The 22,444-nt window shown below is 35.9% G+C and overlaps 2 protein-coding genes across 2 annotated transcripts in view; one reads left to right on the forward strand and one right to left on the reverse strand.

Annotated features, from left to right (window-relative positions):
- The window catches only part of LOC129256695 (histone deacetylase 6-like), a 117,048-nt gene that overhangs the window by 23,496 nt on the left and 71,108 nt on the right, over positions 1–22,444 (reverse strand). The window contains exon 30 of the mRNA XM_054894860.2: positions 20,259–20,322. Within this exon, the coding sequence (XP_054750835.2) occupies positions 20,259–20,322 (64 nt within the window). The remainder of the gene's footprint in view (positions 1–20,258; positions 20,323–22,444) is intronic.
- LOC129258057 (protein trapped in endoderm-1-like) lies at positions 12,954–20,064 on the forward strand. The gene is made up of 2 exons (XM_064097818.1): positions 12,954–13,017; positions 18,995–20,064. The coding sequence occupies exons 1-2, from the start codon at positions 12,954–12,956 to the stop codon at positions 20,062–20,064; spliced, it is 1,134 nt and encodes a 377-aa protein (XP_063953888.1).

Genomic DNA, 22,444 nt, shown 5'->3' on the forward strand with positions numbered 1-22,444 from the left:
TGCATCCAGTGACGGTCTCTTTAGGGTGGGAATGACCAAAGCAGATTTGAGCGCCGAAGGGAAGACTCCGCATTCTAGTGAATCGTTGGTAATGTCCGTGATGGCCGGTACCAGGAGCTCGAGACACTGGCTAAGAATTAGCCCTGGAAGAGGATCTAGGTCACATGATTTTATTTTATGTGACCTGATAATCTTTAGTACATCTGCTTGGGAAACTGGCGCAAACTTCTCAAGACGACGATCACAGGTTTCCCCCTCCACAACAACAGAAGAGGAAGAAAATGAAGATCTCAGTTGTTCAATTTTACTGTCAAAAAACTTTGAGAACTTCTGGGCAATCTCAGCACTTGACTGATGTGATGGCAATGATTTATCAGGCTTTTCAGCAATCATCTTGTCAATCACATGAAACAGTTGTTTGCTGTTGCTAGTGGATATAAGTTCTTGAAGATGCTGACGCTTAAAGTTATTGACAAGTTGGTAATATTCTCTCGTTGCTTCCTTCATGTCATCAGATACAACTGTTCTAGATGAACGCTTGGTCTTTCTCCATCTCCTTTCCCTTGCACGAAGGTCTTGTTTGGCCTTGCGGATTGCGTCGTTGTACCATGGAGCATAAGGACGCACTCTCACTTTCCTTTTCTTGATTGGTGCATGACGATCTAGATTAGAAGCAAGAGAGTCATTGAAAACATGTACCTTCTGGTCAATTTCCATTTCCTCTAGGTTTGTAACTGCTTCGAAGGACTCGATGATATCTAACTTGAATTGATCAATGTCAAGTTCACGTAACATACGGGCATGAATGACATTAGATGTTGGCGATGGTCTCACGAAGGGGAGTGAAAAGATGATTGCAGAATGATCTGATGGCAAAGTCTCGGTTACCACAATGTCCCTAATTGAGTGATCATTATCCCTCATAATTACCAAATCAAGAGTGTGTCCTTTAATATGAGTAGGTTGGGATATACGCTGACTCAAACCCGCTGATTCCAGTAGATCTTTAAAGTTCTTTGCGTCTGCATTTGTGTCACTGTCAACATGTATATTGAAATCACCCAAGATAACCACTTGATTCAGAAGCAAGTTGGCCGATTCAAGAAGTTTTGAGAACTCAATCAGAAAATGTCCAAATGATTGACCACGCAAGCACGATGGTGGTCTATAGATTACAAACAAAGAGAGACTTCTCTGGCTACTCATCTTTCTAGAGCTTGCAGTTACCTCAAGGCATTCAAATGTGTCAAACACATGTGGCTTCTTTTTAGTAGAAAAAGAATTTCGCAAAATTACACAGAGACCACCACCCCTCTTTCCTTTTCTGGGTAGTTTTAGTAGCTTGAAATCCTGAAGTGTATTCTGTATGCCTGCTATTGTAGGGGAGTCTCTCCCGTCCCCTCTGAGCCACGATTCTGTGACAGCCAAGACATCAATGCGTTCCGAGATGATAAAGTCACAAACTTCAGTCTCTTTGTTCATCAAAGATCGAGCATTCCAAAGTCCAATCCTTGTTGGAGAATTTTCATTCCCCTGGAGACTAATGGTTTGTGGGATTTGCCTGAGATGCTGTGGTGGATGTTTGCTTTTGAAGACAGATGCTCTTGATGTCCTAGAAGTAATGAACACAGGAATGTAAGTGTCCTTTGGCTCTGCATCTTCAACAGATTCAAGCATGGTCAAGGATGGGTTCTGACGAGGCTTTCCTCCCCGTCTTTTACGACGAGTTCTTTTCTTCCGTTTCACTGATCTTCCTGTATCATGTTGCGAAATTCCAAGATCTAGTATAAGGCTTCTGACGTTCATTGGAGGATGTGCATGTGTCAAAATCCATGATGACTGATTAATAGACTTCATATATAGAGGATCATATCTATGCATAACAGAAGGTATGTCAGACGTGCCAGTAAGTCTAATCTTAACACCAGAGCCATCATGTTCTTCAGGGCCAGGATTTGGACACACGTCACCACATTTCATTAGCTGTAGTTGAAAGGATGATGACGTGTTGGCATAGTACGGGATTGGGAGTCCAGAGAACTTCCTCAACACTTTGGGGCGACTTGAATATACATTGGTATCCTTGTACATACATGTGTGTGTAATACATGACAGTTGAAAGTTTGGTAGAGAGTGGCTGCATACCAGTACAATAACATGAATAGATAGAAGCTTAAGTAGCTCCATTGTTCCATAGAAAATAAGCACAAATACTCAATGGAACAAGTTCAAAGGCTGGCTGATCGTGAAGAATAGGGAGTCACAGTAGAGGCTTCTATGATGGCTGACTGTACATAGTTGATGCTCACTCCATTACAAACTTGATGAAATTTGTCTCACACTTACAGAAAGAAAACAGCAACAAGGATCCATCCAAAAAATGGCCACAAAACTCCAGGTAGTTGGATCAACACACTGGTAACCACAAATTAACCCGAGACTGCCAATAACATAGATAAACAATGAAAAATTCAGAGAGCCAAAAAGAGAGCGCCTGTAAGGGCGCTCAATCTTTTGGTTGTTTTCAATGCTGTAAGGATGTCAAGCATAGGAAGTAGGGATTTAAAGGATAATAAAGCAGGAGTTATGGGAACATATAATAGTGATGCCATTTCATATGTTATTATTTAAAACACTGAATTTTTAATTTTCATTTTACCAAATAGGTACATGTAATTTCTAGTTTGGTATAGTTAGTGAGAGTATAATTTTAGCTGCCTGACCTAGGTCTAACATTGAATGTGGGTTTACAATAATGATGCTTATCACACTAATGATAGTTCTAATCTAGTGATGTCAGTCCCTTCACCGTCTTTATTTTAAGGTTAGCATTGTCACTACTGTATATAATAAAATGAAAGAAAAAACCCCAGCTAAATCACTTAACTTGACACCAAGTTCCCTAATAGAGCTCTCAAGAAAGTGCTTTTTTAATTTCAGAAACCACAATTCCAGAATCAAATTCTCACAAAGCGAAAACCTTATTGAAATACAAAGCACTGCTGTAATTCCCTTCTATATTTACACAAATCTTGGCAATGTGAATTCGTCCCATGACTTATCTCTAGATTTCCAAACGATACAAAATAATCCACTCAGGAGGAAAGTGAATGACAAGTACAAACTCTAATCAAGCATTAACACATTCACTTCCTTGGCATCAATGGCCTGTAACTTTTTTTTTTTTGGGGGGGGAGGGGGTTGAAATTACCTCTTTCAGAAATTCTCCTGCTCCAGGTCAGCACCAATCACTTAAAGAAAAAGGACGATAGATTTCCAGTAATACACTGCAGACTGCCCCCTATCACAAGGACCCTTTCAGCACATATTCCTAAACAGAGCCAACCATCATGGTAAATGCACACCTCCACAACAGGTCCATACATACATGAAATCATACTGCAAAACCTCATTACAATTTACCAAAATCACTTATACAGCTAACTACAGAATGCACATGCTCACCAAGTGACCTTTGATTGATCCTGCTTTGAATTTGGCCCAGATTTGATAGCTTTAAGTGATTCTCTGGTCCGCACCTGGCATGGCGCCTACCTTAAAAGCACTAAATGAGCGTGCAACCTAGCACGGACCTTGCACAGATCAGGTGCACACAAGACACCAACCAATTAAGGGGTCCATTAATACAGGCAGAAGATAAATGTCTCTCCATCTTTAACCCTAAAGCTGCCGGGAGGGGGGGTAAACTGCTGAGCAAACCTTTCACTCGAGTTAAGGGTCTGAATTGCAGCCTACTCATGGCTTGTGTACTGAAGGCCCTCTAACAGCAAGTTTTGTATGTGCTAGTCTTTGCATGGAGACACACTTGTAAGATCAAATTTTCAATCAGGGTCTGTGCCTGCAGACTAAGTGGGGTTGAATCAACCCCCCATCTGCATCTTCCACAACCATTCCGCTGCGCAATTTTTTTTTACTGCACCACTCACTGACTTTTTACTATGAAGTCTTGCGCATCTCTTGAGACCAAATATGATACCCGGGTATGCGGTTGAAAAATTACACAACATTACGTAAGTGCATGTCGGACCAAACATTGCCCAAAAACATGATTTTGTGTATAAAGTCAATGTAAATTGAGTTTTCTCATCTTATTCATAAAGATATGATTATTTTTACTGACATTTTACTGACAGCTGAAATTAATTGATTTTAGTATAATTATGCTCCAAAAAGGTTCTGCTTTAAATTTGGTGAAAACAAACAAGAATTTTATTTTCATTTATAATTGTTAGCAACGGTATAAAGAATATTAACACCAACAAGAGTGTCGCTAAGACCAGCACAAAATACGCCCGCCTGTAACGCAGAAAATGGGAGTTATTGGTCAAGCAAGAAAAGTGGAAAGTGGCGACTCCACCTTTGACCTTCTGACCTCAAAATCAATAGAATTCCTGGGATCTATGCTAGTATCATACACACCAAATTATGAGCATACGTTAAGTTAAACTAAGGGCGTTAACAAGGACTTCAGAAGGGTAAGATGAAAACATGTCACTGTGATCTTGACCTTTGACCTTTTGACCTCAAAATCAATAGGCTTCTTGGGATCCATGCTAGTATCAAGTTATCGCGTTTACAAGGACTGCAGGACAGTAAGATGAAAACATGTCACTGTGAAATTGACCTTTGACCTTTTGACCTCAAAATCAATATGCTTCCTGAGATCTATGCTAGTATCTTACATACCAAATTATATGAAGCTAGGTTTAAGTTAAACTGAAGTTATCACGTTTACAAAGACTGCAGGAGGGTAAGATGAAAACGTGTCACTGTGAACTTGACCTTCTAACCTCAGAATGAATAGGCTTCCTGGGATCTATGCTAGTATCATACACACCAAATTATTTGAGCCTAGGTTAAGTTAAACTGAAGTTAACGTGTTAAAAAGGACTGTCGAAGGGTAAGATGAAAACATGTCAGAGTGACCTTGAACTTTGACCTAAAAATAAATACCGGTAGGCTTCCTGGGATCCATGCTAGTATGATACGGTACACACCAAATTATATGAACTTAGGTTAAGTTCAACTGAAGTTATCGCGTTTACAAGGAAAAGTTAACGGAGAGATATAGACGGACAGTCGGACACCGAGCGTGATACCATAATACGTCCCGTAGGATGGGCGTATCAAAATTAGCATTCTAGGAGCTCTTTTAGTATGAGCAAAAACTATGATTTACGCATAAATTCGCATAATTAATTCATATTTTAAAAAATCTTGCAATATCTGAAAAATTAACCATACAGCCTTGTACTTCACATCCCACACACTTATCATGCCAATTTTCACGGTGTTTGCCATTTTTCACGGCTGCCAAGATCTCAAGGGGGGTTAATGTTTAATTCAGATAATCATGATTGTTATTGATCAATATATAGGTTTGGCTCTGATATATCTGACAACTCCAGTAAAGATTATTATCATATGTATCAAAAACCATTTTGATTATGAATGATATCTTTTTTAAATGAAATAGTTCGCTCTAATCTTCAATTTAACTAGTATATGACAATAAATTGGAGCATCTCTAAATGAAAGTAACAGATGAATATTTTTGTATGGTATATTGTCCCATTTTATCCGGGGGGGGGGGGGGGGGGGCACTTTCATTGACGAGTGAATACCATGCGCGACCATGGGGTCTCAAAATGCACCCTAAACAAGTATTTTCCATATTTTTAAAATGCACCCCTTAACAAGTATTTGCATGTGAAACCCTACCCCTAACAAGTATTGGAACAAAACAATACCCTTGGCAAGTATTCCCTGAATTGAACCCCTAAACAAGTACAGCTATATTTTTATTGTTATGTCACGGACGTCGGTCGTCTTTACCTTTACCTACATCATTGGGTTTAGTACTGCCCCACCTCCCACACCTCGCGCAAATCGCCACGTAGTGTTGGCTGTTGGGGCAAAAAGTACATCCTTTATAAAACAGTTAAGTCTTTATTTTTTATATCCTCGCAAATTTGACCCTAAACATGAAGCTTTCCTAGCGAAATAGATACCCATTTTAGTGTTTTTGACACCCTTATTACGTTACGTACGTAACATGCCCTATCTTGAAAAAGACATCCTTTTTACATGTTTTTTGGTCGCGCATGGTATCCACTTGTCAATGAAAGTGACCCCCCCCCCCCTGGGCATTTTATCCATCTTCTATAAAACAAGTTTAAGGATATAGCCAATCATGTGTAATGTATATATGCAAGTCACATGTTCAATTTCACACAAACCCCAAGCTCTGCATTTTGGATGCATCTACCTTTAGCTCGCAAGAACTGAGATGCAACAAAATACTTATTTTGTGTTGTGTATGGACATTCTAATTTAGAGGGATTTTAACAATTATTTTCACCAAATATCCATACTGTTGACCCATTTTATAAAACAAATAATGCACAGGATTATCTTTTTAATGTACAAGTGTTGCAGGTATCTTAATTATTAACAATATTATGCCTATTGCACCTATTCAAGTAAACTGCTACATTGTTGACACACTCACACTTGTGCATCTTTCTGTATTACCAATGCAAACTTCTTAATACCCAAATACGAAATATCACTGAAGGTGATTAATACCCCACCCTGTGCCGTACCCATGGTAATACAGTTTTCAACACATCTAGAAAATAAATCTTCCATGTCTTTACCCCTAGAAGAATATTTGACCTAACTTTCATGAACACTCTAAAAACTAGGGAAGTAGTTTGATCCACAACAAGTTTTCCTGAATTTTTGGTGATGTGTGGTTACCATGACAACAAAGTTTTTGATAAATGTGAAAAATATGTCTTGCCCATCTGTACCCTAAGACCAATGTTTGAGGTAAATTTCATGTGAAATGGTTGAAAACTGATGAAGTAGATCAAACCGCAAGGTTTTTACCTACTTGTTGCCATATATATGCTGTTACCCTGGCAACACAATTTCTGACACAAAAAATATGCCTGTACATCTTTACCTCAATTCCGATGTATGAGCCAAATTTCATGAGAATTGGTTGAAAACTGATGAAGAAGTTTGAACTGAAAGCTCCTGGTGAATTTTTCGCCACATGTTATTACCATGGCAACTTTCGACACACACAAACATTATGTCTTGCACATCTTTACCTCAACACCAATGTGCATGCCAAATTTCATTAGAATTTTTGGCATATTATACCGACACCATGGAAACACAGTTTCCGAAACATGCGAAAAATGTGTCTTGCACACCTTTACCCCAAGACCAATCTGTGTTCCAAATTTCATGAGAATTGGTTAATATTGAGGAAGTACTTAGACCCATAAGATTTGCAACGGAAGGACGAACGAACCGACTGCACTGATTCCTATACCCCCTTGAAACTTCTTTTGGTAGGGATTTAAAAAGAGAGTAGATAAATGGAACATTATTGTCTTGAATTCACACATGATTACATCTCCTTCAAGGCTAAAACCTCATTCAATGTCATGTGAGATCTTGAACATTTTGAAACACAAATTTTACGCGAAGTGGATCAAAATTTGCTTGGGATTTATAAATGATATTTTGTACCTGCTAAGAAAAACTAGTAATGATTGTTTGAAAGGAATTTGATATTTCTTTAATAAATTCATCATATCACCTGCAATAAATGCCTTTGTAATTTTTTCATTATAAGCTATCTTTCTCAATTGCATCCCAATGTCCTCTCTGTTATGGCTTTTCTCATTATTTAATATTATCCATTATTTTGCAATAATTTTCATTCAAATTTCTATTCACTTCCTTTTCACTTTGAAGGAAACCTCCCCTATCAAGTATATTTCTCAGCCATCAAATATACATAATTGTGTTGTTCTTTTCTCCCAAACCTCAAGGTTTTGAGAATCAATTATTTTCAAACAAATTATTTCCATTTGAGTAATTTAATTTCAAAATTGCAGTAACCCAAAGCATGAGATAATTCAATAACATAGAAGCCTAAAAACGACGAAGGATATTGTTGGGGTTTGATCAATATTCTACACAAATATTCTCCTAAATTTACTATTCATGCAGAAAGAATTATTTGTAGGTCTACTGTGTGTAATCAAATCAAATTGTTAGCCACAGGTCAGAGAGCATATGCCAATCTTCTGTTTTAATCATTTTTTTTATCCATGTAACATAACTGCATATGTTCAGAGGTTTTTTTTTAAGTTGTGCATATTCTTTTCAGTAATAAATCCTGAATATTTTGTAGTCTTTATACCCAAGACACTTAAAATGCTAGCTGACACCCTGCTCCCATCCTCCTGCACAATTTCAAATTTTCCTCAGTTTTTAATTTATACACTCTGATTCTTAAGATAATTCAACCTATAAAATACAATTCATTATGTATTCCTTGAGAAGTGTGGGATTGTTATTAGTGTGGAACTCAAAGTGTAGCTCAAGAGGAACTATCTTCTCTATCATTATAGACAATCATAATGATTTCTGTTTCTCTGATATCCTTGAAAAAAGACATGAGTTGAAATCGATCATAAAGTAACCAATACAGACGAATATCATTAGAATGAGTTATTTGTCTGATGGAAATCATCATTTGAAATAATAAATTTTTATTTGTAGATTAGCAGTTCTGATTAAAACTACATATTTTTAATAGGGAGATATTTGGCAACCAGATAGCTCTAGATATGGCTTACCTGCAAAGGTATAAGTGAAGAGGGGGTGCTGTAATTCTTGCATTGACCTTATCAGACTAGTTTGATATTTTTCATAGATTTGATTATTACATTTACTTCCAACCTCCGTTGCTTTTTCATTGACACTCTCATCTTATTTTATTTCAGCAAGGTGACCTTTGGAATTCTAGCAGGCAGCTAAGGCAGGCTTCAATCCTCATATGCCATAATACTAATCAACTTTGGAACAACCTTTGTGTATTTTTTGTTGTTTTTCTCTTGACGTAGTAACAAGTATTTCATTATCGCAAAAAAAAAAGATAGAGTACATCGACATCAATCAATCAAATGTTTCCATACTAAAGTAAAATAATAAAATAGCAAAATTTAGACAAAATATATTTAAAAGTAATGAATGGGATGCGAGGGAGTAGAAAAAAACCAAAGGCATATCTAGGCTACTCCCTGATTAACATTCATTACTGAAAAAATCTTCTAATGAGCTTTCTAGATTGCAAGAAACAGAATGATAAATAATGCACAAGCCATTTCAATATATATAAAAACAAATAGAATGATCAAAACATGTGAGAAAAACACATCTGTTTCCCTCCCCTTCCCCTTAAAGGACAATTTCAATTTGAAATAAAAATCTATACAGAGAGAGAGAGAAAAAAGATTTAAAGTGTGTCCCCCCAAAAATGAAGAGATTAGTTAATGATCCATCATAACTTGATCACAAATTCATAAGACATATCACTGTATTAAAGCTTAGAATCGTCTCTTTCACCTCATATGATTCCTCATTCATGCATGAGTAAAAAGATACCAAACAAGTGGAGCGCCTCTGGCAGTCTTACATGCATTATGCATAAGCTTTCAAAGTTATGATGGTTATTCAACAAATACCCCCAACTTGGTCAAAGTTCACTGACCCTAAATGACCTTGGTCATGTGACTTGAAACTCAGGCAGGATTTTCATTAATATTTGATTACCCTTATGGCCAAGTTTTATGAGCTAGGTCCATATTCTTTCAAAGATATGACAACATTTGTTAAGATTTTGATGTTGATTCCCCCAACATGGTCTAAGTTCATTGACCCTAAATGACCTTTGACCTTAGTGATATGACCTGAAACTCAGGCACGATATTCAGTAATACTTGATTAACCTTATTTTCAGCGATGTTGTGTCTCACCCACTTGTGGAAATAACCAGAAATATCGCAATTTGTGACGGCACGCAACAGAACTGCATCAAGATTTTATTGTGAAATAACTGGGATGGAATAACATTTGTCATGTAGTCTTGCACGTAAACTTTAATGTTGACCTCAAAATGGCCTTTGACCTTACCATGTTACCTACGACTGCAGCATAACATGCAGGTCTCCTAAGTACATCTACAACCCAAGTTTGGGTGAAAAGTGACTTACGGTTGTGGAGTCATAAAGGAGTCTTGCACATAAACTTTAACATTGACCTCAAAATGACCTTTGACCTTTAATACTTTGTGACCTCTTGACTGCACAATAACATGCAGGTCTCCTAAGTACATCTACAACCCAAGTCTAGGTGAAAAGTGACTCAAGTTTGCGGAGTTATGTGTCATAAAAGAGTCTTGCATGTAAACTTGAATGTTGACCTGAACGTAAACTTTAATATTAACCTCAAAATGACCTCTGACCTTACCATGTGACCTGTGACTACACTATAACATGCAGGTTCCCTAAGTACATCTACAATCCAAGTTTGGTTGAAAAGTGACTCATTGTTGCAAAGTTAAGTGTCATAATATATGTGACGGACGGATGGACGACATTTGGATCCCTTAATCTCGGCTTCACCTCTGGTGGGTGAGACAAAAATTATGGATGTACAAACATTTTGGGGGACAGACACTGTATTATGCAGTTGACAAGCCAAGCCTGGCAACAGCTTCAGATTCCTTCTAAGGGTGTGTACAATGTTGATTTCAAATTTAAACAGCAACATAAATCATGATTGAAAACTCAATTACAAAATGCAGAACACAAACTCGATCAGTGGTGCACTGTTCAGTGTCAAAAATATAAAGCAGATTATTTATCGATCATATTTGAATTTCCCACTTTCGTTAGCGCAGCTTTAGTGTGCAGTTTGACCCATCACAAGAAAGGTCAATTCTGGCACCTGCTTGTTAGTCTGCAGGCACAGACCCTTGATTTTTGCAATTTGCATAGTGCATAATGTGGAGTCTGAATTGGTGAGACCAGATTCACTGTGTACTGTGGCTGGCTCTATCTTATTTGACACAGACAAGAGTCTATGGCGTCTAGTCTTCACTCTAGACCTGTTATTAGTTGAAATGTCAAATGTGAGTCTGTGCTTGCAGACAACCTGCTTATTTAGATTTCCACTGTGAGAGCAAATTTAAAGACGTTTAGTGTCACACTAAGGGCTGGAGATATTTATATTTTAATAAATTCAGTAAAATTCACAGAGCAAAATGCTGAAATAGGATAACAAATAACGAAGTTATTGAATTTTAAAGATTTGCATTACTCCGGTGAAACAGTTTGAGGCATGTCTTCATTAATATTCATTAGGTGGGCTGATGATATCATATCCTGGTGATCGTGCATTTTCTGTAATTGCTCCCACCCTCTGGAATAAACTCCCAACTCATATCCAAAATGCTCCCTCCGTGGAAATTTTCAAATCGTCACTTAAAACTCACCTTTTCTCAAAACTTGTTTTCTTTTTCTTTTTTCTTTTTTAATGGATTGACTCTATATTATTATAATCTGCCAAACTGTGCGCTTTGAAACACCAGTATAAAGCGCCCTACAAATGTTATTATTATTATTATCATTATATCCTCACTTGTTCTTTTGTATTTTATTATATGAAATTAAGTTTATTCAAAATTTTTCTACCAAGGACTAAAACAATTCAATTGAAAACTGATTAAGTGCATTAGTTATTTATTTGCAGCAACTTATTTCATTATAATGGAGACACATCCTTTACATATGTATGGAAAAATGAAACAATTTTGATTTCATGTAATAACATCAGAAAAGGGAAAGTTGGGATGTGACATTATCAGCCCACCTAATGAATATTCATGACGATTTCCTATAACTGTTTTCACAAAATACATGTATTGATAAACTTTATAATTCAATAACTTTATTTGTTATCCGATTTTGATAAAATTTTCAGCATTTTGCTGTGTGAATTTTACTCTATTTTTTAGATATAAATATTTTAGCCCAGACCATCCCTTTAAGATGATCGTGCTTACAAACGCATCTTTTTGACGTTTAAATCTTCCTCCAAATCATGATTTGAAAGACGTTTACTTTTACGAACAGGAATGGAAGACATCGAACACATCCTTTGTTTCTCATTATTTCGGCGTTTTGTAATCACATTTCCAATCATGGTTCATGTTGCCATTTAAATTTGGAAACCGACATTAAACACAGCATAAAACAATCTAACAAGAAGAAAAACTAATGGTCACAGTGGCAGAAATAAAGCATACCATAAATCAGATATTAATTATTTCATTGTTACACTCACAGCAAACTGAGCCACAAGCAAACAAAGAAAATATTATACTTGTAAACAGTGGGTGGGAGAAATGATATTAATCTCACTAAATCAAATGTGATGCATTTTCATTCATTTGATCTTTCAGCCAACTCAAAGTGTGTATTCAACATACAAGCTTGGAAAACAATATATGATTTTAATTTGTTTAACACTTAAAACAGAGTCTACATTTTATTCTTCTACATCATAGAGTCCAAGGAAATATATTTTATATGATTATAACTCCTCGTGTAAAGAAGTGAAATAGGTTAAATAAAGAAAGATAGATACATCATATGGCGATATACAAGTAGCATGCCCAAGGCTATAATACCAACCAATGGTAGCCTTTGTCAACTAGTATTTACGTCAAGTTTCATAATGCATTTTGCAATATCAAACATACATAAATATATTTGTTTGAATGGAGTTGATTAGAAAGGAGTTTGAATTTTTTTTGCAATATAATCATTTCCTTTGATTTGTACAATCATATTCCCCTGACAACCAACTCTATACATTTCTAAAGTAGTGACAACTATTATTTTGTGCATCATAAAACAGAACCTCCCCTAAAGGCAATAATTGGTTATTTGTGAAACCACCTGCATGTTCATTTTGTTTTCCTCTTTTCTAGATAAGAGGAGAATAATTTGATTTGGTTAGTTTGACATCTAGCTTGCTTAAGGCAAGCACTCAAATTGATGGCGATCATTGGTGCCACAATCCAGATCTCTACTGGTAATCTTGACTGTCAAGCTCTTTATTGTAAGGCTGATAGATTGGTCATATAAAATTCTCTTGGAATTTCAAAGGTACTAGTTTTATTCTTTAACTTCTTACACTTCCTCTTGAAATGCCCGTTAACAGGGGACCATAAAAACAGAATGACACTTTTCACAAGGCTTATGGAAGAATCATACCTACCCATTTAAATAATCTTTTCGTTGTTTCTAATCATCAAAATAATCTCAGCCTATTTTTTTCCTTAAAGAATACTACAAAAATCAAGATACTTTCTATTAAAAATCCAATATAATATGCAGCAGAAATATAAATTTCAAAATATTTAAATCATTTAAAGACACTATCTTGTGAGTTTACAAACCAATTTTTTTTAATTGAGCTCTCTCTTTTTAGTGTTCAGCCAATTATTCTTATTAATCTACAACAAACAAAAATAATTATACAGTCTTTATGCAGATCAATCAAAAGCTCTATATATTGTTCCTTGATAAAAAACAATAGCTGACATCAATTATTACTCAGAGAAATAATTCATCAGTGACTCCTTATGATAAAGATGCTGTTGTCACTTGCTAATATAGACATGGTATTGTGGGCCACAATTAACTGAGCGGATATTGGATAAATGCTTCATTTGATGTCACTACATTTTTCTTAATTATAACATTTCACACAGAGATAGAAAGAAGAGATGTACAGAAATAGGAGAGAGAGAGAAAAAAAAAGCAAGGTTGATGAAGATCAGCATAAGATTGTCAGTTGACTGTTATGGATGAAAAGAAATGGATAAAATTATATTACCTATAGTCCCTAGTTCTCAATACTCACACGAAAGCTTTATTTCAATAAGAATTAAGATTTTATATACTTAAAGAAAAAGAAAAGTGAGATGTGATATGAACACTCATCACATATTCATAGTGTTATGCATTACATTTTTTAACAAACAATGCCAAATGTTTAGTTTTTACCTAAATTTCATGAATTTTTCAAAAGTGTTTGTTTAATTCAACTCAAGTTATTTCCAGGCCAGAATACCTCTTAAATATATATATTTTTTTCATTTTGACTCTTAATACTACTCAGTTAATTCAAATGATCTTTCAATAGGAACTATCAAGGGAGCTTGGAGCCCCTGTTTGAAATGCTGTAATTACATCAACTTTTTTTTTGCTGGATAATCAGAAAGCATTCCCCTGATATCCTGATAAGTAGTATTTATCAAGGTTGACTATTCCCACAGAAACTCATGAGATCTACAACACCAAGTTGTCTGATCCTCTTTTAAAGACGCAAATGTGAAAAGGGAAACTGACAAAATCAGAGTATTTTTGCTTGAGAAAATCTTCAAAAACAGCTTTTTGCTGGCTTCTTCTTGGCTTGTGATGCCATTCTGTATCAGGAGGGTAAGGATACATAAAAACAAGGCAAACGCCAAGCGTTGTCTCGCCTGCAGTCATGAAGAGACTGCATGTCAAAACTACATGTATGCTATATGACTTAGATGGACCTCTGTTACGAGTTTGGCGATTCCACCTCAAAGCTATAGAAAGTTATTGTGTGTACAGCAGTGCCAGTCATGGAAAGTTCATTGACCTTTGACCTTAATCAAATTCAACTCACATTCGAACTTGACCTGCACCTTCAAGAGATGGACCTCTTGTTTGAATTTGGCAATCCTACCTCTAAGATATAAAAAGTTATTATGTGTACAACAAAGCACAGTGCCAGTCATGGAAAAATCATTGACCTTTGACCTTAATCAAATTCAACTCACATTTGAACTTGACCTGCACCTTCAAAAGATGGACCTCTTGTAATAATTAGGCAATCCTAACTCGAAGATATAGAAAGTTATTGTGTGTACAGCACAGTGCCAGTCATGGAAAGTTCATTGACCTTTGACCTTATTCAAATTCGGCTCACATTTGAACTTGGCCTGCACCTTCAAGAGATGGACCTCTTGAATGAATTTGGCGATCTCACCTCGAAGCTATAGAAAGTTATTGTGTGTACAACACAGCACAGTGCCAGTCATGGAAAGTTCATTGACCTTTGACCTTATTCAAATTCGACTCATATTCGAACTTGACCTGTACCTTCAAGAAGAGATGGACGTCTGTTATGAATTTGGCGATCTCACCTCGAAGCTATAGAAAGTTATTGTGTGTACAACACAGCACAGTGCCAGTCATGGAAAGTTCATTGACCTTTGACCTTATTCAAATTCGACTCATATTCAAACTTGACCTGTGCCTTCAGGAGATGGACCTGTGGTATGAATTTGGTGATCCCACCTCGAAGATATAGAAAGTTATTATGTGTACAACACAGCAGTGCCAGTCATGGAAAGTTCATTCACCTTTGACCTTATTCAAATTCGACTCATATTCGAACTTGACCTGTGCCTTCATGGACCTCTGGTATGAATTTGGTGATCCCACCTCGAAGATATAAAAAGTTATTATGTGTACAACATAGCACAGTGCCAGTAATGGAAAGTTCATTGACCTTTGACCTTATTCAAATTCGACTCATATTTGAACTTGACCTGTGCCTTCAGGAGATGGACCTCTGGTATGAATTTGGTGTTCCCACCTCGAAGATATAGAAAGTTATTATGTGTACAACACAGCACAGTGCCAGTCATGGAAAGTTCATTGACCTTTGACCTTATTCAAATTCGACTCATATTCGAACTTGACCTGTGCCTTCAGGAGATGGACCTCTGGTATGAATTTGGTGATCCCACCTCGAAGATATAGAAAGTTATTATGTGTACAACACAGCACAGTGCCAGTCATGTAAAGTTCATTGACCTTTGACCTTATTCAAATTCGACTCATATGCGAACTTGACCTGTGCCTTCAGGAGATGGACCTCTGGTATGAATTTGGTGATCCCACCTCGAAGATATAGAAAGTTATTATGTGTACAACACAGCACAGTGCCAGTCATGGAAAGTTCATTGACCTTTGACCTTCTTCCAATTTGACTCATATTCGAACTTGACCTGTGCCTTCAGGAGATGGACCTCTGTTATGAATTTGGTGATCCCACCTCAAAGCTATAGAAAGTTATTGGGTGTACAAAGTTATTATGTGTACAACACAGCACAGTGCCAGTCATGGAAAGTTCATTGACCTTTGACCTTTGACCTTATTCCAATTTGACTCATATTCGAACTTGACCTGTGCCTTCAGGAGATGGACCTCTGGTATGAATTTGGTGATCCCACCTCGAAGCTATAGAAAGTTATTGGGTGTAGAACACAATTGTTGACGACGACGCCGCCGGAAATAGTGATACCTATGTCTCGCTCCGCTACGCAGGCGAGACAAAAACAGGATAACTATTTTATTTTCCATATTATGCATTTTGATAAGAAATCAAGAAATCTATCTTTTTTTTCTTACATAAAACATATGTACTTACAGTCCTCCTGCACACAGCATGACATCACATTTAAGCCTGGTGAAAATAACAAGACTATTTTAAAAACCTCACTAATTCTAGTTATTATCAAGTAAAATACGCAGATAGCAAGCAGTGATTATGCATAAAATTTGTATTTGTCAATTCAGCTTTGGTTGTATCTTTAACATACCTTTTTCAATGTTATCTGAGATAGTTCCCAATTTTACTGATTAATTCAAATGAAGTGAGGAGACTGTATGTACATGTAAAGGTCTCTCTCTCTCTCTCTTTCTCCCACCCCCCCCCCCCCCCCACACACACACACATGCTTTCTCTCTCACACATAGGTACCATAACACTTGTCTCCCTTTCTTTAACACTTTGACTTTATATGGACCTACACATGTTCAATTAAAAATAATATTCTGCTTTAATATAGTGCTTGATACAATGCAGCAACATCTCTAAGCATTTTAATGATATATTATCCTACAATATATGCACTTTCTCCACTCCTGGGGAGCATTCAAAGAAAAGTTTCCAAATTCTATGGCAAAGGCATACTTCATTTATAACTTTCTTATTTTACATCCGATTTTGATGAAATTTTCAGTGTTATGCTTGTTGGATTTTCCTGTTTTTATTCAAATCAACTTTTTGTTGGGGTGGACTTGTCATTTAAATTAAGCTAGCAAACAAACTTATCTTATTTTCAAAGGAAGATAATATTTATTACTAATTTAATATGCCTGATATAGCAATGAAAGGTAAATCAAACTCAAAGAAAAACATCTAAGAGTCCATTCAGCTAAAGCTAGTAACACTTCTATAAACACCAAATGAAAGCAATCTCTGCTTTAATCAACACAATGGATTTGATGACAAGTATGATGGCTTAAAGGAAATCCTGATCATTTATCTGTGACTCATAGCATTATTTTGTCTATAATAGAAATAGAATTAGTAGAAAAGGGAAGCTGGCTTAGAGTTTGTATTGGTGTCTTAAAGGGAAATACGAATACCATTATATCAATTTTTTTTTATCTCAGTGGATTTAAGAACTATCATTATGGATTTATGACATGATTGCACCCTTAATAAATACTTGATAGTCACTGCCTCCAGATTAAATACATCTTTGAAACAAGTCCACCTCAAGAACAAGAATTTAAAATTTCATCAAATCTGATGTAAACTAGGAAAGTTACTACCTTTGCATTTTGTACTTTATTAAAAAACAACAATTAAATTCAAAAGTATGCAAATTTGGGAGTCTATGATGTCACACATACATATTTTAAAGGAATATAATTCTATATAAATATAATTAAACCATTTATAATATAAAATATTGAATATTTAAATTTTCATAGAGTTGATAGAGCAAATTAACAATTGAAAAATAGAAAAAATAAACACATAAAGGAATAAATGAATGTCTCTCAATATGCACTATGTAGGTATGTCTTTCCAATATATTCTAAAAACTATATTCTATGTTCCAGGAGAAATCAAACCAAGTTGTTTTTCAACATTAGTTGTTTTATTTTTAAGGATATCATACAGAGAAAATAGTGAGTTTGTGATATCACTCGCTCCCTTGTTTGCATACCACCATCGTGCATATAACTGAAACAACAAAATTTCACAACTAGCTTCCTAGTATTTTACACAAAATCAACTTTTTATTGTGCTGGAATAGACCTTGAATAAAAGGATTCAGCTATTTCGATCAAAGTGACTACTGACTACCTAAGGATTTAGGTCAATGACAAAGGAGCAATTTCCCATTCTTTGATTTGTTTTGCCATTTGCTGTGTAAATGGTAATCACATATTGTCATATTAGGCAGTTTGACAATTCGCCAAAGGCCATAATAATAATGCTGTATGACGACCCTACTGAGCCTCCATAAATAAATAGAAATTACAGAACTGTTAGTAGGCCTACTGAACTATTCTAATTTATTGAGGTTTCTTTCCTGGCAATACAAGCATGAGGCTCATCTTCCAAAGAGATACGATGTATTAAAATCAAAGTCAAACTAAGATTGATCTTGTATTGTGTAATTGAGAGATAGGAATTGAAAACAATCTAAATTTTATTTGATTTGAATATATTGCAACTCTATTCAATATAAATGCATATAAAAACTTGGATTAAAGTGTTATAAATTGATTTTAATGTGAGCACACACGTATGCAGCTTTCTATTTTTGCTACAGGAACATCATTAATTAGCAGCCTTAGCCTCCTGAAAAAATCAGCCATATTATCCATGAATAAAAGGGAAATAATCACAACTCATTCTCCCCCTCTCTCTCTCTTTTCATTTTAGACTTCATCATCAAGCGGGGGAAAACAAGTGAAGTCGACACAACAATGGGAGATCTTTCTTCATCCACATTACAAACTTACAGAATTATTTGAAATATAGATGTACAGAAGAGTGCATTTGACCTCTTGATTGAAGGAAGCATGTAGACAGAATTCTTGCCCTCTTCTCAAATGTGTGAAAAATGTTTCCTACAGTATAAAAATCCAAACACTATCTAAAATTATGACATGATGATCATTGAAAGACTCTGTTTCTAAACAAACCATGACATCATTCACAACACTCACAACCGACATGATGGAGACTACCTTGGTATTAGATACTCTCATGTCAAGTGATGAGGTATCCATGGATACAGATGAAGGAACATTGATAGTTACTTATCCAAGATACATCCAAATCATTGCATGTACAGTGGGTATACCTATCATTATAGTTGGAGCAGTAGGGAATCTACTTACTATTCTAGCTGTAGCAAAGAGTAAGCGACTATGTGCAAACACTATGAATCTCTACATTGTCAGTCTGTGCATTTCTGACATTCTCTACTGCTCTACAATCCTTCCTGTTCTGCTCACTGTATATACTCACAATGCATGGATATTAGGACAGACCTATTGCAAGATCTATGCAACACTTCTCTTCACATTTGTAGGGGCAACCCTGATGTGTCTGGCAGCAATAGCTCTCAGTCGATACTTCAAGATACGTCACACTGTTATCTACAATCGCTTATTTACAAAGTATTTATTCATCAGTGGTCTGATAGTCATAGCATGGATACTTCCCATTTTATTCCTGTTTCCAGCTATCATTGGAGTTTGGGGTGGGATAGGATATGAACCAAGAACACTGACCTGTACCTTTCTAAGGGAACATTCCTCCTATAATCGTTTCTTTATGGTCTCAGCCCTTATCTTTCCCACAACATTCATTGTTACCTTCTATCTACGTATCTTCTGTATCGTCCAGGCAAGTAACCGGCGTATAAACAACCATAACATACAGCTACCTGCCCCATCTAATGTAACCCAAACAGAAGGACAGCAACGCAAGAGATACATAAGAGATGATCTTTCCTTCACTCGTATGATGATTGCTATCTTCCTGATCTTTATCATCTGTTATTTCCCCTACATGCTTACTAATCTCATTGACCCTGAGGTCAAGATATTAGACTTGCATTTTTTTGCTGGCATGTGCTGTTGGTTCAGTAGTTGTCTCAATCCTCTACTATATGTATTTATGAATAAACATTTCCGCCGAGCATTTGCAAACTTGCCTTTTTGGCGTAATGAGAGCACAAATACTTAGTTCTTGCACATTCACAACACAGATATATGTACATAAGGAAAAAAAGTACAAACAATATGCAACTTCTCATTCCACTCTCGCATATCAGCACTGCATGTCAGCACATTAAGACAGATTTCAAAAACAAACTTTTCACTTTATGATGCTAGCCATAGTAAAAGAAAAAAAAATCAAGAAAAAACAAGTAAACTTACTTTGATGAAGAGAGAGAATCTTCAGTGTCATTTTCTTTATAGATCATTGTCTCCAAGAAACATACTAAAAATAAATATGAACATACAGATGTGTGGATAATACATTCAACATTGAAATAGAGAGGAATAATTCCTATGGCAGGATATGAATTTCATTCCACCTTTGAGAAGGCCCAGTCACACATATTCAGATTCAGCAGACTAAGTTGGGATGAAATACAATACAGGAAAAATTATTGGAGAAGGTTCAAATTTACCAAACTTTAGTTCAAATGCAGTAAATATGCTATGTTCTTGGATATTCGAGGGGCATTCTAGAAAATCTGACTGCATTCTGAGTGTATTCAAAATATTTGGGCTAATTTTTGTGGCAGCCCCAAATATATATTGGTCATGTTCAACATTTTTTGAGGTACATTCGAAGTGGAGAGAACATCGAATGGTGTAACTTCAAAGACATGTGGCTATTAAAGTTTGGGGGGATTTCCACAAAGAGATGGATCTCATTGGTACATAAAAAACAGAATATCCCCTTTAATTGTATTTTCATGGAGACAGTTGTGTCATTATTACATAATAAAGTTTTTAATGGTCTGAAATTTTGTGAGATTCAAGATAACAAGTGAAACGCCTCTAGCAGTCTCGCCTGCATTACGCGATTTAATATAGCAGCAGTGCTAACTTTGAAAACTACTATAAAATAATCATTCACAAAAACACTATTCATATAATGACATAATACCACGTTCATTGACCATAGATGACATTTGAACGGTGACTTAAGACTTGTCAACTACACCCATGTCCACATTTCATTCACTCTATCCATAAACTTTCAAAGTTATGATGGCACTTCAACAATTACCCCCAACATGACCTAAGTTTATTGACCTTAACTGACCTTTGACCTTGGTTTTGTGACCTGAAACTCACAGGGGATGTTCAGTGATACTTGATTACTCTTATATCCCAAGTTTTATGAAATAGATCCATGAACTTCAGAGTTAGGATGGTAATTCAACGAATACCCCCAACACGGCCAAAGTTCATTGACCTTAAATGACCATTGACCATGGTCATGTGACCTGAAACTCGCACAGGTGGTACTTGATTAACCTAATGTCCAAGTTTCATGAACTAGATCCATAAATTTTCAAAGTTATGAAGGTAATTCAACAAATACCCCTAACTTGGCCAAAGTTCATTGACCCTAAATGACCTTTGACCTTGGTCATGTGACCTGAAACTCAGGAAGGATGTTCACTAATACTTGATTAACCTTATGTCCAAGTTTCATGAACTAGATCCATAAATTTTCAAAGTTATGATAGTAATTCAACAAATACCCCCAACTTGACCAAAGTTCATTGACCCTAAATGACCTTTGACCTTGGTCATGTGACCTGAAACTCGAGCAGGATGTTCAGTAATACTTGATTAACCTTATGTCTAAGTTTCATGAACTAGGTCAATATACTTTTTAAGTTATGATGTCATTTCAAAAACTTAACCTTCGGTTAAGATTTTGAAAATAATTCTCCCAACATGGTCTAAGTTTATTGACCCTAAATGACCTTTGACCTTAGTCATGTGACTTGAAACTCAGGCAGGATGTTCAGTAATACTTGATTAACCTTATGTCCAAGTTTCATGAACTAGGTCCATATACTTTCTAAGTTATGATGTCATTTCAAAAACTTAACCTTAGGTTAAGATTTGATGTTGACGCCGCCGCCGCCGCCGTCGGAAAAGCGGCGCCTATAGTCTCGCTCTGCTATGCAGGCGAGACAAAAATGAATGATATCCAAAAAGCAAAAAAAAATTGTTTTACCTCACTATATATGACATATTTCCTTCAAATAATCCAAATGTCCCAAATTAATTATGCACAAAAATTGTAATACATACAACCTTTTTATCTTTACTGTATAGTTTGTATTGTCTACATTATGTCATGTGTAATCAATGAAAGTGAAAGTACGCTTTTGTATTATGTATGAAATTATCACTTTAAATAATCACTAAATTGCTCATGCTCAATATTTGCTGTCAAATTCAAAGAAGAAATAAACTAATGACTGCTTTGCACAAAATTGTATATTCTGCATTGAAATAACTGGAAAGAAATGTACAAGATGGGGCATAATGGCAACAGGAAGAGCAAGAGAAAGATAGTGAAAAAAGAG

The sequence above is a fragment of the Lytechinus pictus genome, chromosome 3, assembly GCF_037042905.1.
Source record: "Lytechinus pictus isolate F3 Inbred chromosome 3, Lp3.0, whole genome shotgun sequence".
NCBI lineage: Eukaryota > Metazoa > Echinodermata > Echinoidea > Temnopleuroida > Toxopneustidae > Lytechinus > Lytechinus pictus.